The sequence below is a fragment of the Diplotaxodon limnothrissa genome, linkage group LG18 (assembly GCF_057381915.1).
Source record: "Diplotaxodon limnothrissa isolate DT_005_m linkage group LG18, D_limnothrissa_male_GT1.1, whole genome shotgun sequence".
Taxonomy (NCBI): Eukaryota; Metazoa; Chordata; class Actinopteri; order Cichliformes; family Cichlidae; genus Diplotaxodon; species Diplotaxodon limnothrissa.
The window spans coordinates 40,739,938-40,765,317 of NC_140613.1; the positions used below are offsets into that span (position 1 = coordinate 40,739,938).

Here is a 25,380-nt window from a genome sequence, read left to right on the forward strand (position 1 = left end):
AATGAGTTTGTCCATGCAGAGCACATGTGCGAATACACAAAGAAAGCCATCATCAGTGGAGCTCACATACCATGGGTATGGGACAAATAAGCCATTCTAAATGGATCCAGAACAGATCTGGATTGGATGATGGAATGAAATGACAGAGTTGAATTAGAGTCAGCTTAGCCTCATCCAGAATCGGTTTTAGATCTGTCCTGTTGTGCAAGTGGACCCAGACACAGACCCAGTTTGCTGATCCATTATGGAGTCTGCTACGTTCGGGTAGTTCTGGTCCTGAGTTACTGGTACCTGGGTAGATTCACTGAAACTGCTTTACGTTACCTCATTTACTGGTTAAGTTAACCATTTTTCTGGAACAGAAAACCATTTGTTAGTTTAACCTGCTTGGAATACACCTCAGGTTGGTTGGGCCACTAAGTCCTGATCAAGAATGCACACCTCCACCTGCTGCATAGTACATGGGAACAGACATGACGGAGAGGAAAAATAAAAATATGAATATGATATGAACCATACACATTGCAGTATAATACTAAAAATTACTACCCTTGTGAGTTTTATATCTACCACAACTATGTGCCGCATATTTTTGTTTTCTTTTGTGTTTGTTTTTTGTTTCATTTTCAGAGCATGTTCAGTGACATGGAATCCACACAAGATGATGGGTGTCCCTCTGCAGTGCTCTGCCATACTGGTCAAGAAAAGAGTAAGAGATTTGCTTTAATCTGGAGTCAAGACTGCTATTGTCAGTCTGTATTTTCCTCTGTTTACCACTTTAATGAAGCAGATGTGTGGGCTTCAGTTTTTCTGAGACAGTTTGATTAATTGCTATAAAATGTTGTTAGAACATTAAGAAATAGGTATGTTTGTGGTGTTTTATACAATTTTTAGTTTTTTGTTAACTACTGTAGTAAGTAGCATATTGTAAATAATTTTTGAAACTATTTGAAAACTGTTTCAAAATAAATTATGCATCAGATTAAGTACACACACATGATTTATGTGCATGGTTATGTAAAATTAGGTGTCCACTTTCCGTTTTTGAGCTTTTGACGATTTTTCCCTAACCTTAAAATTTGAGGAGGTTCAAAACTTTGAGTTTTTGCTGCAACACTATACTTGTCTTGTTAATTGTCTTATAACAAGTGTACATGACATGGGCTATAATATATTGGATTGTGACTCAAGAACAAAGAACCGCTCTGCTGTTAATATCTTTGAGCCTACAGGGGCCTATTAGATTTCTAACCCTGCCCACCTAGAATGCCGAGTATATTCCTAAACTTTGAATAACATGGCGAATTCCCTGGTCCTCCAGGCAGGTCAAAAATCTGGCCACTTGTAGACTGAAAAATTGTTTCAGTAGATGTAGGTACATTTGATAACAGGTGCAGCTCAGGTTCACAGTAAAACAGAGCTACACTAGAGCATAAACTCAGCTTCAGGACCAATATCTCTTCCTTTGTGTATAAGGAGGAACAGAAATACACTGCCAGAGTCCCACAAAATGACTTCCAGCAGGCTTTTTATGCATGTTTCTAAACAAACTGTCAGACTTCACGAGGGTGTGGGCCCAAAAACTTGGGCAGTACACTAAGGAAAACAATGGTTGAGGATGTTTGGGCAAGACCAAAATCATTGTGACTGTGTGCAATCAACTTGCAATCTCTTCATCCATGCTCAATCATACAGGAAATTACTAAAAAGTTGATTCTGTTCATCTGGAAGTTGCATTTTCAGTGGGAGAAATTTTTTTTTTTTATCCAAGAGAGCACTTAATGCACAGCTAACTGCAGTTTTTCCTAACCTTATAAATAGTACATTTGTACAGAGAGTGCAGAATTATTAGGCAAATGAGTATTTTGTCCACATCATCCTCTTCATGCATGTCGTCTTGCTCCAAGCTGTATAGGCTCGAAAGCCTACTACCAATTAAGCATATTAGGTGATGTGCATCTCTGTAATGAGAAGGGGTGTGGTCTAATGACATCAACACCCTATATCAGGTGTGCATAATTATTAGGCAACGTCCTTTCCTTTGGCAAAATGAGGCAAAAGGACTTGACAGGCTCAGAAAAGTCAAAAACAGTGAGATATCTTGCAGAGGGATGCAGCAGTCTCAAAATTGCAAAGCTTCTGAAGCGTGATCATCGAACAATCAAGCGTTTCATTCAAAATAGTCAACAGGGTCGCAAGAAGCGTGTGGAAAAACCAAGGCGCAAAATAACTGCCCATGAACTGAGAAAAGTCAAGCGTGCAGCTGCCAAGATGCCACTTGCCACCAGTTTGGCCATATTTCAGAGCTGCAACATCACTGGAGTGCCCAAAAGCACAAGGTGTGCAATACTCAGAGACATGGCCAAGGTAAGAAAGGCTGAAAGACGACCACCACTGAACAAGACACACAAGCTGAAACGTCAAGACTGGGCCAAGAAATATCTCAAGACTGGTTTTTCTAAGGTTTTATGGACTGATGAAATGAGAGTGAGTCTTGATGGGCCAGATGGATGGGCCCGTGGCTGGATTGGTAAAGGGCAGAGAGCTCCAGTCCGACTCAGACGCCAGCAAGGTGGAGGTGGAGTACTGGTTTGGGCTGGTATCATCAAAGATGAGCTTGTGGGGCCTTTTCGGGTTGAGGATGGAGTCAAGCTCAACTCCCAGTCCTACTGCCAGTTTCTGGAAGACACCTTCTTCAAGCAGTGGTACAGGAAGAAGTCTGCATCCTTCAAGAAAAACATGATTTTCATGCAGGACAATGCTCCATCACACGCGTCCAAGTACTCCACAGCGTGGCTGGCAAGAAAGGGTATAAAAGAAGAAAAACTAATGACATGGCCTCCTTGTTCACCTGATCTGAACCCCATTGAGAACCTGTGGTCCATCATCAAATGTGAGATTTACAAGGAGGGAAAACAGTACACCTCTCTGAACAGTGTCTGGGAGGCTGTGGTTGCTGCTGCACGCAATGTTGATGGTGAACAGATCAAAACACTGACAGAATCCATGGATGGCAGGCTTTTGAGTGTCCTTGCAAAGAAAGGTGGCTATATTGGTCGCTGATTTGTTTTTGTTTTGTTTTTGAATGTCAGAAATGTATATTTGTGAATGTGGAGATGTTATATTGGTTTCACTGGTAAAAATAAATAATTGAAATGGGTATATATTTGTTTTTTGTTAAGTTGCCTAATAATTATGCACAGTAATAGTCACCTGCACACACAGATATCCCCCTAAAATAGCTCAAACTAAAAACAAACTAAAAACTACTTCCAAAAACATTCAGCTTTGATATTAATGAGTTTTTTGGGTTCATTGAGAACATGGTTGTTGTTCAATAATAACATTATTCCTCAAAAATACAACTTGCCTAATAATTCTGCACTCCCTGTATTCCTTACTGTTGGGGTGAAGGGAGCGCCATGTATCGCAAAGGCCAAAGTCACTCATATACTCCTTTGATTATATTTGCGGACTGCCAATTACGCTGAGTTCCTGTTGTGTTGAGCCTATCCATTTCTTCATTTAGTCCAAGGCTGAGGTCGCCTCCAAGAACCAGTGTGCCATCTAAGTGTTCAGAGAGTGCTCTGAAAAAACCGTGAAAGAATGAGGGATCATCAACATTTGGACCATATACACTTGCAATACATAGCTTTTTATCACGTATAGATAGTTTAATGATTAAGAATCTGCCCTCTGGATCTATAACTGTATCGAGTACTGTGAAATTAATATTTTTATGTATTAAAATTGCTACTCCCCTTTGTCTAGAATTATAACAAGCTGAGAACACGTTAGGAAACTCAAGTGTTTTAAGTTCTTTTAAACCTCTAAGAGGTCTGTGGGTCTCTTGTAAAAGGACAACATCTGCCTGTAGTTTTTTAAATATTTTTAACCTCTTTTCTCTGGAGCCAGCTCCATTTAGTTTCCATGTAACATACCTTAGCGCGCCCATAGATGTCTGTGTATAACTAGGGGTGTGTCGCTTAGACAGGTGGAGAGAATACATCACTTGTTCGTAAATAAAGAGAAGAAGAGAGAGAAAGAATGTGTGGCGAGATGCTCCCTGAGTCTGACTATGTGTGTGCATATTTACTAATATGAGTAGGCTTGGCTTAAGTGTGTGTATCCTATACGACTGTGTGCGCTGTCTGACTGATGTAAATGTGCTGCTGTTGAGCGCATGATTGTGCATGATCGTGCTGTGCGTATGTGTCAAAATAAAGGATGTTGTTTGTGGATGTGTGTGGAAGTATGGAAGCAGGTGATCGAAGCAGTGAAAGAAATTAAGAAAGAAACCAAGGACAAGGGTGAGCAGCATAAAAACAAGAGGGGGAAAAAACGAGAAGAAAAAAATTCTGCTATGATATCACACTTAAGATGCAATTTGTTGCACAGAGTTAAACAGATGTTAATGCAAGTTTGTGTGAGTGGATAGGAGAAGAGTGTAGCGGATTCTTATCTGGTGTGAAGTTAATACACAGGATCTCTTTGGGGAACTGGTCGTTTACGCTGAAGTCCGTTCTTTTTAATTCCCTGCCGCGACTTTTCACCTGTTCCTTTTGTTTGAAGTGGCTGAATTTGGCCACAATAGGACGTGGTCTCCCGGCCGCTGACCGCATGGGGCCGATGCAATGCACTCCATCAAATACAATATTCTTTACGGTGTCCTCTGGCAGCTTCAGGTGGGTTTTGATTAAGCTTTTTACTGTAGTCTCCGAGTCTTCTCCAGCAGCTTCTGGAATACCAGAAAATACCAGATTATCACGCATGCTACGAGCTTGTAGATCAATAACTGTTTCTTTTATTTTTTTATTTTCTCTATTTGGCTGAGTAACATTGTCTGTGAGACATTTCACCGACTCCCTTAGCGTTGCATTTTCAGCAGCGAGCGTTTCCACCTGCTGCTGGCTGAACTCCAGGGATTCTCGCAAGCATTTAAATTCTCGGTGAAGAATCTCCACCAAGGACAGCCTCGCATCGAAACTGGACAATCGTTGGTCGATTGACTCCAGTATGTCGGCAATATCTTTGCCGGTTGGGGATGTTGTGCCGGGGGAATCTGCCGGGTGACATCTTTTCGACGACGGCATCTCAGATTTGGCCAGGGAAGATGCACTCTGCGCCTTCTTCATTACGAGATCCTGGAAGCACTGATCAATGTAATCTTGGAGAGCCTCTAAACTCCAGGGTGTTGGAGATGATTTAGACAAATGTTGTTAGTTATAAGACAATTGATAAGTGTATTTGGTAAAACTGAAACTTAAAGGAATTTGTTCAATTCTAAACTACCATTCGCTTTAATTTTCCGCCAAAATCTCCGGCGTCTGACGTCAGTTACAACACGAGTCGCTTACCTTGCCCGTCACTTCCGTCACTTACCTGCCCACATTGGCTCTTGGCTGTTGTTTAGCGCGACCTCCGCTGGTTTCCTCTTTCTGGCGCAAAGTGGGCAATAAACAAGCAAGAGAGAAAAGCAGATCAGTTTCATGATTGAAGTAGCAACAGGTAGCTAATAATGGTCAGCTCCCCAAATTACAGTTTATTTAATAATTAAACTGTGTTTACAAACATACCCATACCCTAAACTCTAAATAGAAAATGCAAACAAAAGCTATCACAAACTGTACTTTTTTTATTTACACAAATACAATAACCTTAAATATTTAACAGTAATAACAATATATCACACCTCAAATTGGTAGTCAAGATTCTAAATCACTGAGCAAAGGCCAGGAAATGTACCAATATATTTTGATTTCATGGCCATCTAAAGAAATGAATAAGTAAATTCAAGCAAGCAATAACACCTCTGAAAAACAGGTAGCCAGTGATAATTAGTGTTACTAGCCTCCTGGACAAATGACTAGTTTCCAAGACAAAGCTGCCACTAGTGCTAAAAATGGTAAATGGCCTGTATTTGTGTAGCGCTTTACTAGTCCATAAGGACCCCAAAGCACTTTACACATCCAGTCATCCACACACTGGTGATGGCAGCTACATTGTAGCCACAGCCACCCTGGGGCGCACTGACAGAGGAGAGGCTGCAGGACACTGGCGCCACCGGGCCCTCTGACCACCACCAGTAAGCAACAGGTGAAGTGTCTTGCCCAAAGACACAACGACCGAGACTGTCCAAGCCGGGGCTCGAACCGGCAACCTTCCATTTACAAGGCGAACTTCCAACTCTTGAGCCACGATCGCCCTGTAAACCAGACAAAGGCCTAGTGCAGGCTAATGCCAGTTGCCTATTCAAACAAAAAATGTGATGAATGCAGTCTAACTGTATGCAAATGCAATTTATAGGAAACATAGCTCAGAGCTGAGACCTTAGCAAGCTTCTGGTAGGCAGGCAGGTAGTCAGGATGTAGTGGCCCATCTGTGTAGTTTCCGCTTTAGTTTGTATGAATGATTTCTGCCTCTTTCATCTTCAGGGTCTCTTACAGGAGTGTAATAAGTTGGGGGCCCAGTACCTTTTTCAGACGGACAAACCATACGATGTGAGCTATGACACTGGAGATAAAAGCATCCAGTGTGGCCGACACGTTGATGTGTTTAAACTCTGGCTGATGTGGAAGGCAAAGGTATATTTTAAAGTACAACTAAAACCGCAATGTTGGTGTGGGTGTGTGTGCGATAGTGTCAGTAACATAACCTCTCTAACATAACCTTTAAGTATAAGCATATCAAACATTTAGTAAACAAGAGTAAAATTATTGAAATACAATAGAATATCGTGAATTATTTTTTGTAGTAATTTGTTTTTTGCAAATGGTTTCAATTCCCTCCCTAAACAAAACCAGGTTATGAGATGTCTTTATGCCCTTTTAACAATAACTATTTGTCTCTCTCACTATGTCCACTATTTAATATGTGAGGGCTCAGACGGCTTTGGATCTCAAGTCAACAAATGTCTGGAGAATGCTGAGTATCTCTATGATCAGCTGCAGAAAAGGACAGAATTTGAACTAGTCTTCAAAAACAAAGTGAGTGTGCTCTTCACAGATATTTTTCCAGAAATATTGATTCTTTGATAGTACTATATGCCAAACCAATTTTCTGTTCAGTTTGCACTGCAACATGACCTTATGTTGGAGACTGGGTGTACGTGGTACATGGCCATTTAAAATGATGAATGTTTCTTCTATGTAAGTTGAGTTCAGATATTATATTAGAGGTGACAAAGAAGGTTGGACTAAACCTCCACTTTATAACAGTATCTACTGTTACTTTAGCAAAATACTTTTCCTGTCCAGAACACATCATACCAAAAATGCTGGAATGATCGCGAATTCAACATCAAATTTAAAATAATCCTAATGTTGTGTTTGCACAGTATCATGGTTGCCAAACCACTCCATGTCTACAGGTGAAAGATTAATTTCACATCACTCAGAGATCAGAGATCCCACACAACAGGTACCAGATGGTCCTGGAAAAGTTTGTGGCGGGGCTCTCCAAGGGGACAGCATGGTGGGTTTGATGCCACCAGCCAGCAAGCTTGGAGGCAGCCATTACACTGATGGAGGACAACCTCGCTGGGCGGCCAGAGAAGGCGGAGGGTCACGGCCAGCCGGTCCCTGCTCTGAGGACGATGCCACACCTCCTTGTGTTGTGGTTCTTGTGTCGCGGTTCCTCACCCCATGGATAAAAGGAGGGACGCGAGAAAACTCAGAGATCCGCGTACAATTATGCTTCTATACCACCTACTTTTTGAGTTACACGACGTTTTGTAACACCAAAAAACTGCGTTTTTCACCTCTCACCGCGATCTAATTCTGACTGCTCATGACTCTGTTTTCTAGGTCCCCACTCCCATTCCAGGTGGTGCAATTGGTAATGACACGGGTCTGCAGCCCAAAGGTCATGGGTTCAATTCCACCTTGTTTAACATTTTTTTTCACTATAAATTAATACACTATCACAGTCCTGTAATTACAAGTACACAGCCTGATGAAGCAGACAGAAGCAGCACCTCTGATTGGTGGACTGAAATTGAGCACAAATCTCAGCCTCTTCTGCTGTTTTTATCAGAATTTTCAGCTTTTTCACCTTTTTTCAGTTACGTGAGAACCAGTTTGGCTCAATGAGTAGCTGAAAAATTTCAGCCTCTTCTGCTCTTTCAGAAGAATTTTAGCTTTTTCACCTCTTTTAAGCACAATTTTAGCTCTTTAACTTGTTTCTAGCATACAGTTCTGCTTCTTCACCTCTTTTCACAACAATTCAGCTTCTTGGGCCCCCTGCATATTTTTTCTCTCGTCATATCTTTTGTTGGGACAAGAACTGCTTTGGCTCAGTGAGATGAGCAGCTGCTGTGAGATCTGTTGGTGCAGGTTTGAATCCTACTTGTGGCTGTTAGCACACTTCTGCTCTGCTTGAATGCACTCTGCTTTACACTTCACCTGTTTAAACTCTTTTGCATGCAAATTTCAGCTTTATCACCTTTTTTTGCAGAATTTTCAGTTTTTCACTACTTTTCAGCACAATCCATCTTCTTCAGCCTTTTTAACACAAATTTTAGCTTCTTTTCAGCAGAATCGTTTGTTTCGTGGTGTCGCAAAATAAACTGTTTACGGCAATATTTTTTCATCGTTTTGATGGTCACTGTAGTGGCTATATTCATTTCTTAAAGTTCTCTCTTTCTCTTATATTTTATATAACCACACTACGGACGGACAAGCGCCTGTTTTTATGTGTTGTGGTTAGCAACAACGACGGTAACAGCATCGCGTGTCCGCTTGTTTATGTTCCACATAAACCTTTCACAATAAAGCTCAAGATCCTGTTGAGACTTTTCAAAATAAACGGAATCACGTGAAAGAGCAGAGTATTTACGGATGAGAAGTAAAAAAGAGCCGCCAGGTGCTAAAAAATAAACCTTAGACTCAAACGTTAGAACAGGCTTTTCCCCGCAGCACGCCGTGTAATAAATACTCACAAAGAAAACGGCGGCCTTTACAACTTATGTCTAAAAATGTATCGTTTCATGCATCGGTTAATCCAGCTACATGACACACAGCTGGAAACACTTCCCGCAAGACGAGCTTCCCGAGATTCACAGAATCTACAGAAAATGTTACATTTATGTGATTTATATCGTTATCGGACGATAGAATTCTTATATCGGGATATGAGATTTTGGTCATATCACACAGCCCTACGTGAGAACCAGTTTGGCTCAATGAGTAGCTGAAAACTTTCAGCCTCTTCTGCTCTTTCAGAAGAATTTCAGCTTTTTCACCTCTTTTCAGCACAATTTTCAGGTTTCTTATCTTTTTTTTTCTGAACGTTCAGCATTTTTTTTACCTCTTTTCAGCACCATTTAGCTTCTTCTTTACAGTGAACATTTTTTCTCTCATCATATCTTTGTTTGAGACCAGAGCTGGTTTGGCTCAATGGGAAGAGCAACCGCTGTAAGATCTAGTGGCACAGGTTCGAATCGAACATGTGACATTTGCTGCACATCTTCCGTACTTGCATGTACTCTGCTTTATTGACACTGCATAGTGTACCCTTTCACATACAGCCATCTTCAGCGAGCACTTCAGCTTCTAAATCTCATTTCAGCACATAATTCTGTTTTATCAGTTGTTTTGCTGAATAGGACCACATTATCAGTGTGATCACCAGTTTTTCTTGCCAGGCTGAGCCATGTTTTAGCTCAGTGAGATGAGCAGCCGTTCTCGGAGCAGGAGGCCCGGGTTCGATTCCCGCTTATGACAAAAAAAATTTCAGTTAACAGTTCAACCGTTTACACTCTTCTCCACTCAAATTTCAGCTTTATCACTTCTTTTTAGCAGAATTTTCACTTTTTCACTACTTTTCAGCACAAATTCTAGCTTCTTCAGCTGTTTTTAGCACAAACTTCAGCTTCTTTACCTCTTTTCAGCAGAAATTCTGCTGATTCACGTCTTTTCAGCAGATTTTTTTACCTTGTTGGTCTGTTTTCAGCGGAATTTTCAGTTTCTTCATCTATTTTCAGCAGAATGTTCAGCTTTTTCACCTGTTTTCAGCACAAAACTCAGCCTCTTCTGCTCTTTTCAGCAGAATTTTCAGTTTCTTCATCTATTTTCATCAGAAAGTTCAAAAATTTCACCTCTTTTCAGTGGAATTTTCAGCTTTTTCACCTGTTATCAGCACAAATCTCAACCTCTTCTGCCCTTTTCAATAGAATTTTTAGCATCTTCACCTCTTTTTCAGGACAATTTTCAGTTTCATCTCTTTTTAGTCACCTGAGAACCAATTTGGCTCAGTGAGATGAGCAGCCGCCTTAAGACCATATAGCGCAGGTTGAAATCCTACCTCTGGCTCTGGCTGCACATCTTCCCTGCTTTCTTGACACTCTTCAGTGTAGTCTTTCAAATAAAGGAGTTTTCAGCAGAGTTCAGCTTCTACACAGTGTTTTGAGCAGATAGTTCTCCTTCGGCTTTTTTCAGATTCCACTACACGGCATTCACACTGCATTTTCGCAGGAAATGCAGCTTTTTCTAGTTTTTGTTTGTTTGTTTGTTTGTTTTTTACAGCGCATCATGTTCTGCGTCCTGATTGGCTATAGATTGTCAATCAATCTTGTGCCGTGTATCTTGTACAGTACAGAATGCGTTCAGCTTGTCAAATTTACATAAATCTTCGATCGCTAGCAGTGTGACTGAAGTGCTGTAAATTTGTAGGTTTTCTCCACAACAAACACAACAATGTCGATGAAACGTTTTGCACCGCCAAAGGCAGCCGCGGGTGCCTTTGGCTTCACTCTATAATACTGGACTTATTTTTCTACGAAGGTTTGGACTGTGAGAGTGTTTAAACATGAAAACAAAAGTGTGAAAACGTTCATGCTTGTCTGAGAAAAGTTTATAAAGTTTGTAGTGAGGACTTTTACAGCCTTAAAACATCTATAATAATTGTAAAAAAAAAGAAAAAAAAAAGAAAAAACATAAAATAAAGTTGATTTCACCTATCGCGGGTTATTTTTAGAACGTAACTCCCGCGATAAACGGGGGAACACTGTATTGCTTAATGTTCAAGATGTGTTAAAAAGAAAAAACAAACAAAAAAGACTCATAACAGCAAGTGTGAGTGTGTGCATTGGGATTCTAGCAATTATAACAAAATACAGACATTTAAACCTGTCAACAAACTGCTGCTCAGTGTGCCGTAAACATGTAACTGCAAACATTACCACCGGATGGGGAGATGGATAATTGACCAACCAGAAACAGCTCTGTAATATTGCTTTTGCTAATTACCTTATGAAAACTAGTGCAGTGTGCTTTAATTTTGTTCGGTAAATAAAGAAATGTATCAAACTAAAATTAAAAAGAATTTAAAGAAAATTGTGCAAGAAATATTTCAGCAGTGACAAATTGTTGGCTGGTTAGCTGAACGGTGATAACAACAAAACATAAAAATTAAGCACACCTAGCACGCAGCAGCACAGATTGTTTAGAGACAAATGTGTGACATGGACAGAATTCCACAGTGCTCTGTAATGTGGCAGTAATAAGCAAAGTGACAACCCATCTGAACCTGAACCAGGTCTAACTTACATGTAACCAGGAACTGTTGTAGGACATACATGTTTTGGTTTGTTTGTTTTACCTTTAACTAGTTTAACTAGTATCTAACTAGTTAGATATTATTTGTTTTTTTTTTTCTTCTCTTTTTCTCTTTACTTTATTTAGCTCTTTGGTTTCTCATCTTTTGAAATGAACAAACATGGTCTGTCCCTTTTCCTCCTTCAAACAGCCAGAGCACAGTAATGTGTGTTTCTGGTACATCCCTCCCAGTCTGAGAAGCTTGCCACCTGGACCTGACAGAGATAGAAGACTCCATCAGGTCAGTGCACATCATTACAGTGGTTAAGTTCTGGTTAAGCTTTGTGTTATTGTTGTAGTAGATATTTCTTGGTTTATTTCTTTGATTATTTTCTTATTTTTATCCTTAGGTTTCTGAGTTAGCTTTGGTACCTTTTAAAAGTAAGGCTATTATTATTAGTGACTGTTATGATTAGGCGGTTGTCGTCTTTGTGTTAGATATTTGTGTCATGTTACTTCCTGTGTTATTTTGATAACGATTTGTCTTTTTAGTCTGCATCTGGGACCTCTTCTGTCTCAGTTTCTTCATGTGTTCATACTACCAATGATGATCTTTAATATATTTCTCTGCAGGTTGCTCCTCGGATCAAAGGCAGGATGATGGAAAAGGGCTCTGTTCTGATTGGCTATCAGCCGTTGGGAACCAAAGTCAATTTCTTCAGGTGTGTGTTTTCCAATCCTGCCACTCAACAAGAGGACATCGACTTTCTGCTGGATGAGATTTGCCAGCTGGGTGCTGACCTTTAAAATGTTTAAGTTAACAGGTTTTTGATATTTATACAAGCATAAAGTAATTTTAGTTTTCCATTAGCCTACATAATATGCATTGAAGTAAAGCCTGATGATAGTGTAGAAGCTTAAGGAAACTTTCTTGATTTATATTCCAGCTTTCCACAGATTTAATAATTCAGTATTGACTGTTATTGTCTTTTTCTACTATGGATTTTTTTGTCTAATCAACAGGCCCTTTAACTTTCAGAAACCATCTGAAATAACCAAATGATCAAATGATCTTCATTGTTCTCAACATTTTTTATGTATTGTTATGATGTGTAAGAAACAATAGTGGAAGATGTGTTCTGTCGAGAGAGGCAGTCCCCTGGCTTACCTCTCATTACATCTGAGACAGCGTAAAAGGACAACATTCAGGACTTGACATTTATATTAAAAATTATACGGAGTGCATAAGAATAGTCTATCTACATGTGGTTTTGTTATCTTAAATAAATCATCTTTATTCTTAATCAAAGACATGAATTAAAATATAAGTCTGATAAATCCGGGGTGGCTGTAACTCAGGTGGCAGAGCAGGTCAGCCACTAACCAGAAGGTTGGTGGTTCGATCCCAGGTTCCAGTTTGCATGCCAAATATCCTTGGGCAAGGTACTAACCCCTTGTTGTTTTCTGATGCATCCATCGGAGTGTGAATGCATATGAATGTTAGATAGAGCACTTAAGAGCTTAGAAGAAGTGCTTGTGTGATTGGGTGAATGAATTAGTTGTATGAAGCGTGTAGAAAAGCGTTATATAAGAACCAGTCCATTTACCATTAATGAGTTGAGTAATGAAAACGTTTCTAATTTGTGGATTTTGTATGCATAGATGTGATCCGGTTTCAACAGACAGATTAGTCTCTGTGTGTGTCTGTGTTGCCAGCCCATCATTATACATAATTCTGAAAAAGAGAAAGGGTATTAAGTGTTGTAACTGTGTGTGTGTGTGGACAAGAAGGATGGGAGGAGTGAGTAAGTGAGAAGCACTGAGCAGCAAAAGAACGTCTGGCTATGAACGGCATGTCTTATTAAAAGAAATTGCATTATTTTGTGATTGACAAACAGCGTTTGAAGAGAAAATGTTTTCCTATATATGTGAATTAAAAGCAGTTATGTTTAAATGAATGTTCATGTGAGAATGAGCTAACGATAAATTAAGTAAGATTGCATAATTAATGTAACATGAAGCGTATTCATATGTGACTGAGTGTTCATATGTAGTGCAGCTTTCTATGTTAAGAATAACACAGAAAATAAGAAAATGTAATAAATTGATTTTAAAGTTAAAGATTTCAAACTTTAACTGTGTTAAATCAAGTATGTGTTAACGTTAGAGAGAGGATGATAAGGTGTGGCTGGACGTTGGGTGATTAAATGTTAACAATGTTGATTGGATGTCACCGTGGGTGAGACCAGATGTCATCTCATAAGATGCAACATACAGTAAGAAAGGGAGGAGAAAGGATGACCGGGTATAAAAGTGTTGTGCAGAAGAGATAAGTTGTTCTTCCCTTTGTCTTCTGTGGGATGAGCAGTACAGAAGATTGGATCTCAGAAATTCACAGTTGGATAACCCAACAGAGATATGAGAGGGATGTACCACTGCCCCAACTTTTAAATTGGTTTTGTATTGCTCCGGTTTTTCTATGCTTACTTTTGTGTTGTTAGATTATAAAATCAAGAGGATTTCCACTAAGCATGGAGCACTAGATAAGCACATCCTCAGGCTTGGTGTTCTCTCTCCAACCTTTCTCCTCACAAAGATCAGAACAAAGCGAGCATTAGATCAGAGTAGGTTAATTGAATAAACATAAGTGATTTGATTCTCTTTTTATCATTATTTGATTCTGCTTTCCTTTGCTCCTGCTAAATTCATTTAATAAAACATGCAATTAAAAAGTCTCAATTGTGGACATTCCCTTTTTCGCCCTTTGTGAAAAAGGAAAGGTAGAAATCTGAGTATTAATCTACATTAGTACAAATAGCTCTTACACATTACCCCAGCCTTTAAAAGTAACAGACCCTTGGAGCTTAGTTTAGCAAGCCGCTAAGCTAAGCCCAGTTATAGTTCAAGAGCACTGACCTACTAGTTGGGGACCTGCTGTTAACGAGTGTGGCTGGTAGGACCAGGCCTGCAAGTCTAATGAAAGTTCCTGTGTTGTTGTTTTTTTTATATAAATATATATATATTTATATTTATATATACCAGGGAAGGCAGGGTGGACACCTGGGGGCTTTGAGGCAGTTAGTACTGGGTGAATCCCTTCACCCATCAACTCCATCTAAGCCCTGTATTGGCTATTGGTAAGACCCACATGATCAAAGATTCAGATTAGTTAGACAGAGAGCTGATCCACACTTCCTGTGCAGGGGTGCTGGGGTCCCCCAGATCAATACTTCACTGGTTTAAATAGCATGACTACTGATGCATGAAATACATGTCCTAGGTAACACACCTCCTGCTGGAAGAAGGCACACTTGGCCTGCTTTACCTTGAGACCCTCTTTATGCAGCCTCCCCAGCACTACCTCCAACCTTTCCATGTGCTGCTTATCATGGATGTTTTAAAATAACCGGCACACACACCTCGTGAGCAAAGTGAAGTGAATTTAATAAACACATTGCAACGTGGAGAGAAACACTGTAGCCAAACTCCAGGGTGCTCTCTGACGATGGCCGCCTCCCTCACATCTTCTATACACACACAGACACTTTCAAACAAAGAAAATTCCACAACACATCACGTGAGTCTACACCTTCAGCTCAGCTCATCCTGGGAACCTTCTCTTCAGAGACAGAGAACTATGACCTTGTTTTCTGCTTAGCTGTCACCTAGAAATTTACATCCCTGATAAGCAGAAGGAGCCCCACTACCTGCTTAACATCTCCCATGAACTTACAATGGCCCGACTGTTTATGTGTATGTGAGTGATAGAGTATAAGACCAATTTGTGGTGCTATTCTACATGCATACAACTGGTGACAATATGAGTCTACAATTACTAAAGTGATATGGTTAAAATATGTGATCAATATATCAGAAAAGAAATCTTCCACCACATGCTCAACAGTAGAAGAGAAGACCACAATGTCATCCAGATATAGGAGCAGTGACTGACACAGACAGGTCTGCTGCATCAGGAGCATCACTAAGGCCAAAAGGCATGCGTGTCCATTCAAAGAGACAAAAAACAGTTTTTGGATGATCTACCTCAGCAACTGGAACTAACCACTAGCCAAATCCAATGTGGAAGACCAACATGCGCCTGTAAGAATATCTAAAGACTCCTCAATACGGGGACCAGGAAAGGCATCTTTCCTGGTCTTACAATAGGGCTTTGGAGCGTGGTGTCACGCCCCCTCCCGCCATGACAGTAGGCCAAACAAAGCACACGGAAGCGTCAGCTATGGTTCGTACGTGCTGTGTTGTCGGTTGCAACGTTAGATCACACGATAGGGAAGGCAAGAAGCTGGAAAATGGGCTCTCTTTTCATTGTTTCCCCTCCTGGAGGCAACGGGAGGGATCTCATGTATCCGATATTACTAAACGTCAGGCTTGGATCGCAGCGGTCCTACGAGCAGATATCGAGTTCTCTGCCATCCCCATTTTTTTGTTGGTTTGCTCGCAGCATTTTCTTTCCGGTGAGTTCTAAATAAATTCATATCTCGCTTAATAGGGTTTTAGTGTTATTTTGAATGCACTGAGGTCATAGATCATTAGATAAAACATCCTAATGTGCGATGCTGCAGAACCACGTCATGTTGACAGAGTAGCTTATTATTTGGCATTATTGCAGGCAAACCAGCATATGAAATATGAAACAGAAAAGTATGTTTATCTTTTTTTTATTCAAGATCTATTCACATGTACTTAGCAAGTGCATACACATGAAATGCAAACTATTTACATGGCAACGCACAGCTGGCAACCTCTGGCTGTATCTTGGTCATATGGTCAACATACTCACAACGTGGAGGCTTAAAAACGGCCAAATCTTGTACCCAACAGTTTGTGAATTAGATGTGCGCCTCCAGGAATTTATAATTTCGAAAATGATTCGCCGTGTATGCGCTGACTCCACAGACAAGGTACATGAAGATATCGGGATAGGACAACTACCGCCGTCTGGGTTTCCACTCCACTGCCTTTTTTCACACGGGTCCACATTACCGATGCACGCTATTTTTTCCAAGTACCGTCTCTTGGCGTCTGGGCGCAATCAGTCGCGATACAGCCCTTTTGATTTTAAGATGGACCGATCCGATATTACGTATCAGTATCGGTCTGATACTGACGTAAATTTCTGGATCGGATATCGGAGAAAAATAAAAAAATGTAATCCGATCCATTAAATATCAAAAAAAGCACCTCACAAAACTTGCAACATGGCGTACCTCGGCTCATAACCGTAGCACGTTGCAGCAGTACGTGTCACGTGATAGAGCGGCTGTGTGTATTTGTAGCCTCGCTAGCCTTTGCTAGTGCAATCATATGGCACACTGACTTCTGAGGAAATTTTAAATGGCACTCGCCATCAGAAAGGTTGCCTACCCCTGCCATAGAGCTTGTTCTCAAGAAGGTGTAGGGGATGTACCACCTCACTTCCGGTGACTACTTGGCGGGTGCCTGTTGCTTGGTCAGGCCTGTTCCGGGGCAAAGGGGCCCTCGGGCCTCCGGGCCAGCGGCTCGGTTCACTCTGGCACAGCTGGCTGCCGGCAGAGCCGGCGGGCGCCCCCTCTGGCTTCTGCTGCGTGGCTACTGGGTGACCCCTCATCTGGGGCTCTCCTCAGCTCTTCCCATGAGGGTGGCACGATGCCCCTCCGGTGGTCCTCCTTGGGCTCTCGCACTCTGGGGCCTCTGGATGTCTGGGGCCTGGATCTCCTCCATGCCTGCTTCATGCCCTGGGAGATGGGGCTATGGCTCTCTACACCCTCTAGCAGACCATTACATGTGGAAACCTTTTGAATACAAGCGCGCTGATTCACACAGGTGCACACAGGTGTTCACTGTTCATAGACATAAACTACACCTTTATTGGCTGCTATTTCCAAGCACATTGTGTGCTGTCGGTCCTCCTTGCTACACAACAACATTGAATGTTTAGTATTTACTGCTGTTTACACTTAGCTAGATTAACGTGATGGTGTCGTGTTTAGTATGTTGCTTTGTTTGTTTTGCTGGTTTTCTCTTTTTCTCTCAACAGGTGATCCAGGAGATTTTTTTCCCTCTCTTTTTAAGTTTCCTTTCTCACTGTCCCTCTTCACTCCTGTTTTTCTTTACCTTCATCTGTCTTTCTATGTTTCCTATCCCTCAGTCATGTCTGTCCCATCTGTAACAACTGAAAATAAAATAAACAATAACAACAAAGGTTGATCAAATGGACCAATATGGCAAGACCATGATGATCCATTTGGCAAAGTAAATCCATTGGGTATCCTTGTTGGTCTTCAGACAATTCTGATGGCTAAAGAACCAAATGGGACAGAAGAAGAAAAGGAAAAAAAAAAAAGGGTGTAGGAGTTGCCTGACATGGGACAAATTTTCATGGATAGACTTGGAGAAAATCAGGATGTCATCCAAATAAACAAAGAAAATTATTAAGAAAGGCCCAGAGGAAGATCTAAAGACATGGAGGGAGAGTCCAAGTTAACAGAAGGGGAGGCTGATTTCAAACAATGGTGATGACACCAGATAATCCAGCCAAGGTTACTGTTTTTGCTCAAGTCTGTGTTTGGGTTATGGAGGCTTAACCAGGGGTGACCAAGAACCAGAGGAGTGCAAGGTGTCTTTAAAGAGTATCAAAAAAATCTACTTAAAAGTCTGCTACACTCCTGTAACCTTGTTTCGACGTAAAATGTCTATGAACAGCCAGATCAGGGTTCATGCCCTTAAACACTTTTGAATTTGGTGATCAAATTATCAAAAGATTTGGGTCAGTCTTTAACCTTGACACCATATCAGCTCCAGAGCAACTCCACAAAGTAATTTTTGGACTGTCTAATTCATAGATTTTAGTTTACTGCCAGAACACTTGGAAACTAAGATAAACACCGCATTTCTTTCTCAAATCCTCTGTAGGACTGGTGATGTTGTCAAAGGCTTCTCTAGAGGCTGCTGTGGTTCTAGTTGGGGGGGGGGGGGGGGGGGGGTGACGCTATCTTTTGGTTCTGATCCAGATGACTATCATACCTTTTAATTCCACAAGCCAATGAATGATTGCGATTTAACTGGATTAAGATTTAACGTATTAAACAACTATAGATATGATGGATCTTGAATAAAACACTGTATAAAGGAGATCTTTATACAAAGGTCTATAGTTTTGTTTTCTGTAGTGACTGTTTAAATACTTTATATATTTTCCTCTTACTGTTGCTAGCGGCTCCATGAACAAAGCAAAGAGGAGGACATCCTTGCTTGGCCCCACTGAGAAGTGGGAAAATTTGTGAAAGTAAATGAGGGTAACTAGGTTTTGGTTAAGTTTATAGTGCCAATTAATAAATTGGTGTTAAAAGTAATTTCCAATTAACCCTAACATTTAATGATTGCATCAAGTGTGAATTCCAATTCTGGAGGGGAAAAAAAAAAAAAAAAAAAAAGTTCTCACCTTTCTAAGCACCCAATTTCACCGCTGTGAAATTATCACTGACTTGGGGTGAATGTTGTTAAGTAACCATTGTCATTTACCTGAAGAACTGGTTAAGTTTGCTATACCAGTCAGAAACCTGTGCATCCAAAGTAATGTCTGACAAGCAAGATGGCGTAAAACAAAAAACAAAACACTTAAATCATGTTTAATACAAGGCTTTTATTGAAAAGTAAGAAACTTCTTAATGACTCAATTTAAATTAAAAACAAAAACCAAGTGTTGACTTGTGGTGAAGTGTGGTCACTGTCAGTACCGTGGGTACCTTCCACTCCCACCTGAAGGAGGAATAACCAATGCAAACTTCAGTAAGATGTGAAATTGTGGTAAACTGACACAAAACACTTTTCTACTTCTTTTCTTATGCAAAGATGCTTTGTTTTCATTCAAGCACCTCTTTTTCTAAAGACTTAACCTTCACAATTTCATAAAGTACTTTTATCTATGCCTAAATACTTTCCAACATTCACAACCATGCCGAGGATACTTGGACATGCAGACCAGAGGATCTGGGGATCAAACCATCAACTTCCCGACCTGGTCTACTAACCAGGTCCAACCTTTGTTAGCTTCCAAGATCAGATGCCATCAGCCCACCATTAAGGATATCAAGTTAATGATCTTGTGATATAGAACTGTAGTGAAACGTTATTTTATACACAATATTTACCTCAGTTTGAGTTGTGGAGTTACTGCATAATTATTGATAATGTTACTTGATCAGCTAAACAAACCAAAATGACCAATTGGTACTCAATTTTAAAATCAGATCTGCCCCATGTGAGCACAATTTTCCATCCAATGACAAGCCAGGATCATTTAGTGACTCACCTTTCAACTTCCCAGGTCTGCTTCCGTATCCATTGCAGTCTTCCTGCTGGCCGTTATGCTTTTCTGTCAACAAAGAAGTAGTGTTGTCTCTAACTTAATACGAATGACTGGTCCTACATGGCCACTCTTTCATTCAATGGCCCAGATGCATTCGGCTGCAATTTTTCATCAGGTTATTAAAGTACAGTGCGTCAGTTCTAGGTACAGTATACAACAGTGCATTCCCAAATTAAGGAGTCTCATCTGGCCGTCAAATATATAAATCAAAGACTTGAAGCTAAGGCCATCTGAGAATAAAGTTAGCCTTGCACGTGTGCAGCAAACTTGCTCACCATGGGCATGAAGCTACGCAAGTCACTGTAGGACTGAACAAGTTTGCACTAGAAAAATGTGACAGCAAAGATACAGCGAGTCTTTTTTGGGCAGGCCTTCAGATGACCCATGATTATTTTAATGTGACGCTTGCATCTCATTACCTGGACCTCTGTTTCGCCACTGACCATTCCTCTTTGAATTTTTCTGATTGCAGAATACTTCAGCTTTTCCATCATTTGCCTTTTTCCAGTCTATGGAGATAAATTACAATTAGAGCACTATACCCGCATGAAAGGAAAAAACAATTTAAAAACTAAATAAAATCAGACCACCTGGATATTTATGAGGTTTTCTGTTTGATCCCACGCCTCCCTTTAACTCCTCACATAAACACTTTAGACCCTGTAGTTCAGTACACTGGATTGCACAGTCTACTAAATTTCCCTTTGATGGTGTCACTTGAGCCGTCTTCTGGTCAGTTGTTGGCACGCCCAGTTCCACATTTCTCATTTGACCATCTACTTTTTGTGCGCCAGTCACCACCTCCATTTGTGTGTCATTTTGGAGAGTCATTTGGGAAGTGGATGAGACTTTGTCCTCTGCTGCAGAGTTAATGGGGCAGGTTTCCTTTCTCTCAACTGAGCTTTTCTCCTCTTGCTCATATATAAGAGTTCCCTGGTTTGGGCTTTGGTTAGCCTCAGGATTTGAAGACCCATGGTCATTCATCTCTTCATCACTGGAGGCAGTTAAAATTGTACCCTGCGGGGTAGTAAGTGAAGTTAAAGGATACTTTTCTGAAGGAACTGTGCTTTGGCTTTCTTCAGTTCCTTTTGTTTCAGAGACTTCAGTTTCACACACCATGTCTGGGTTTGTTGGAGGACTTTGCTTCTTAGCTGGGGTACTAAAAGTAAGAACACTTTCTGACACCAGAACAGAGTCCGGAGAAGAAAATCTTGAAGATTGCCTTCTTTCTTTAGCAAATGTACCAATTAGGTCATCTTTTTTGGTTAACCATTTACCATTGTCAGCCCTCTCCATCTCTACAATGACTTCAGGTTCAAATACACCATTCTGCTGTAGCCACTCCTTAGTAGGAATGAAAGGAGCTAGAGACTCCACAGACCAAACTGATTCATTAATATTTCTATTCATCTGACATCTACTTAAAAATGTGTGCTTTGGAGTGGTCTCTGTAGACTCTTCATGCGTCTCACTGCCATTTTCTGTCCCCTCGCGGAGTGCATTTAGTGCCTGCAGAATTTCATCTCCATTAGACAGGCAAGGTCTAACAAGTAGTTCCACAGAATCTGCATCTCTTGTTGACAGTGAAAAGGGTTCTAAAAGAGAAGGAAGTTTGAGGATCTTAAAGATCATTTCACTGTCCTTAGAACTTGAAATAACTTCGGTATCGACATCATCAGCACTGCTAACCACCACTGCATAATTCTTTGGCTTACTTGGACTTTGATAAAAACCCTTTTCATGCTCCACTTCATTTTCATAACATGGAACCTCAAGATTATTTTGAAGGAGTGTCTCAGCTGCCATTGTCATCGTTTTCTGTGATGCATCACCTCCCCAGCTTAGAATGTCAGGAACAGAGACGCGCCTCTCTTTGACTTCATCCTCTTTTTGAGAAAAGCTACATACTGGCCCCATGCTATCCTGAGAACTCACTGACCACATGTTGCAATGCGCATTTCTGCAAGGAGGGATAAGAGAGGACTCCTGAACAGCACCATCCTTACATCCCTGCATTTCTTGAGTTGCCCTTCTAGATGACTGAACAGTCATCCCTGTAGGATGCACCATGTGACAGTCCTGTATGACTCCGTTTGTGCCAGCCCCTTTGACCTGTTCTTTTGCCTCAGTACTGGCCAACATATAGGTCTCGACCTCAGCTGAGCCTTGTTTTTGGGAACCAGAGCTTAAGGATGAAGGAGAATTTGAGGCAGTTGCACGTCCAGAGTCTGAGCTGAGAATTGGGCATCCCTCATCATAGCCACCTCCACCTCTGTGTATGGGTTCCGTCTGGACCTCAGAATTCACCGTTTCTCTAACAGGGGTAGTATGAGGCAGGCGAATTCTGCGAGTCTGGTTTAAATTTTGAAACGATCCACAAGGAGCATGACTGTGGACTTGGGGATGAAGCAGGCGTCTATAGTCGACTGGTTGTACCTGAGGGTGTGGTACAATGTAAGCTGGAGACTCCAGGTAAGAGGGAGGGGGAAGTGGGGGCATGACCATACCATATCCTTAAAAAGAAAAAAAAATGAGTGAAGGTGATCATTTTGGAATAATATACAGACAGTACCACCTTACAGTTTAATTACTCTACAAGATATAAACATGTTACTGCTCTGTATGTGATGATAGGAGCTGCAGAGCCATTTCACACATGTTAGAAAGACTGAATCTCGCATGCATACATGTAGAGAGCGCGCAAGGGGTACAGTATGGGCTCCAATTGTGGTCATAAATAATTTGTACTTTTAAATCAAATGCGCATTTGTGAACTGAGTTTTGTAACCTTGTAAACCAAAATATCTGAAAATTTTATGTTTGTGCATCTGTAGATGAGAATATTTGTGTGTGTAAAAATATTTACATAAGTTTAATTTTTTCGTTAAGGTCTAGTTGCACACACAAAGCAAAAAGAAAAATACATGTAAAACTCTGCACTCAGATTCCCTGGCTGTTTGTTACTCAGCTTACACATACAAAACTTGACCAGATTCCTTTCAGCTGATTGCGATTGACATGACATTGACCAAATTTAACAAGCCAATCAGAGAACAGATGGGTTTGGCTGTTGGAGAGGTGCTTTACTGAGCTTCAGGTCCTGCAAGAATAAATGCCCTTTTACTACTAATGTGCGATACCACCGATTTCCTTTCCGATCCCAGGTAAAATTCAGGGTGGTATCGATGATACTGATCCGATACACTGTACAAAAACTTGATGTTTCATGGTATTTCATGATACAATATGTAATTGTATTATGAAATTGTAATAATATAGCTTCATAATGATTACAGGACATCAGACTACTTGTTCTTATTGCTTAATAATGCAGAATTATCATATAGAAAAAAAAATCTGAACTTGTGCGCTATTTGAGCATGTTGCCTGCCTGCAGCACTAAAGGACTCCGCGAGAGAAGTCTGTCTCTAGTAGCACCTGTCCCGCTCCTCCTCAACATAATCATTCTGTGATATGATTTACCGTGAGGTGTTTGACGAGGTTAGTGGTGTTGTCACAACACCTCACTGTCCTGCCACATGTATCGCAAACCGAGTCTTGGCTGTTTGTGGAGGTAAAATACGTCCACATATGACTCAGTTTACGCTCAGCCATTGTTGTGAGTGCGCACGCCAGGTAGTGATGTGCCAATCATGACCCAATCGTTCAATACCGCCCCCTGGCTCACAGCTCAGTGGACATTTAGATGAAAATATATATATTTGACACATTTGAGGAAAATACTAATAAAATAAAAGTAAAATAAATGTTCCCTTTAGAAATCGTAAATTTTTTTGCTCTATAAAAATAGTTGTTTTTCAATCACTCATCTTAGCAGTAGGATTTACATGAAAAGAGAAACATTAAGTTTGAGTGAAAATGTACATTTTTTGCACTCTCTGGGCAACTGACTCAGTGACTCAAACCCGATTCATTTTGGTGAGCGACTCATTCAAACTCGATTCAGTAATAAGAATAATATACTATACTTGGCCACTAAGGCCAGGGGCTGCGACACATTTCTACAGCCGTATTTTGCATATGACTATGAAAGGCAGAAAAGGAAGTAGTTCCTTCCAATTTGGACGATCCGAATGATCGTTTCTTTCCACTGTGTTCCTGTTAATGAAAAACTGCAAATTTATCCCAAAGTACTAAAATATCGATATTTTAATATGAGAATCGATTCTAGAACAAATTACTGGTATCAGAAGAATCGATGTTTCAGTATCGATCCGCACACCACTACCTTTTACATGCCAACCCAGCATTTTCAGTTTTGTGGAAAAAGAGTCTTCACTAGTGGGGATAGTTACAAAGCTTTCTTCGTTATGAATTAGCGATAAACAAATTCTGGATACTTGGCGCTTGGTTAGCATTAGCAGGACATGCTGCATCCGCTGTGAAAGGACCTTCATGCTGCGCACACTGACTCACAGCAGTGGTCCCGGGTCAGCCCTGACTTTGTGTTAGACTAATCCTAAAGTACAAATGGTATTTCTAGCCACTGATATAACAAAACTTTACCCTTTCAACAGCTACTGAAAGGCTTGTATGACCCCTATGGGATATTTACAAAGACATCCTCCAGGTTCAAAATGAAGAACAAGATTTGTTCTTGTAACTTTAAACTAGCACGCAAGTGAAGGGACTTTAGCGCAGAGTTTTACACGTAGTTTTTTTGCTTTGCATGTGCAACCAGACCCCCCCCCCACACACACACACACACAAATTCTCATCTACAGATACGCAAACATAAAATGCAGATATTTTGGTTTACAAGGTTACAAAACCCAGTTCACAAATACGCATTTGATTTACAAGTACAAATGATTTATGACCACAATTTGAGTCCATAGGCACAGCACCAATTTAACATATTTATAAACTAATGAAAATTCTCAACTTACCCATGCCTAGGAAGCCTGGAAAGGGATTATAAGGCAAGGGCATGGGCCACTGGTATTGGAGGAATGGGGGTAGCGGTGGAGCATGAACATAAAAGAGAGGTCTAGGAAAGACAGGGTGTTGAGGATGAGATGGTCCAGGATCTTGGCTGGTGCTGTGTAGTCCTGGATCTTGCTGTGCAGAGTTTGCAACGTCAGCGTTAACTTGAACGTGTGGGTTCGCTCCACTTGGCCCTTCAGGAGCCAGAGGAGGCGTGTTAACCGCTGCTGCCATGTTCAGTCAACCTACATGGAAGGGGTGTCAGTTATGAATCTATGTTGTATTAATAGGAACAGTTTAAAAAAAAATTTAAAAAAGGAAAAGACATTTACTACCTGTAAGACAAATCTTAGAGACATTACACACAGGGAATGAAGGTCATTATTCTTCATTCAGCATATGCCATACAGAAACATGACCACATACAAGGAGAGAGTAAATGACCTGGTTTGGAAAGAGAGAAACCTGCGCTGTGGTCTTCAGCCATCATCTCTCAACCCAGTGGGATCTATGACAGATTTGATACAGCCC

The 25,380-nt window shown here is 40.7% G+C and overlaps 2 protein-coding genes across 2 annotated transcripts in view; one reads left to right on the top strand and one right to left on the bottom strand.

Moving 5' to 3' along the window:
- Positions 1 to 12,341, top strand: part of gad3 (glutamate decarboxylase 3) — a 34,026-nt gene extending 21,685 nt beyond the window's left edge. Inside the window, exons 12-16 of the mRNA XM_085378864.1 lie at positions 631 to 709; positions 6,435 to 6,584; positions 6,879 to 6,986; positions 11,746 to 11,835; positions 12,168 to 12,341. Of these exons, the coding sequence (XP_085234990.1) occupies positions 631 to 709; positions 6,435 to 6,584; positions 6,879 to 6,986; positions 11,746 to 11,835; positions 12,168 to 12,341 (601 nt within the window). The remainder of the gene's footprint in view (positions 1 to 630; positions 710 to 6,434; positions 6,585 to 6,878; positions 6,987 to 11,745; positions 11,836 to 12,167) is intronic.
- A 6,922-nt stretch (positions 12,342 to 19,263) lies between these two features.
- On the bottom strand, positions 19,264 to 25,083 carry LOC146614180 (uncharacterized). Its single transcript, XM_085378941.1, has 5 exons — positions 24,813 to 25,083; positions 20,493 to 22,415; positions 20,322 to 20,411; positions 19,846 to 19,908; positions 19,264 to 19,292 (listed from the first exon to the last, which is right to left on the bottom strand). Exons 1-5 carry the CDS (start codon positions 25,081 to 25,083, stop codon positions 19,264 to 19,266), a joined length of 2,376 nt encoding a protein of 791 aa, XP_085235067.1.
- Between the last annotated feature and the right edge of the window lie 297 nt (positions 25,084 to 25,380).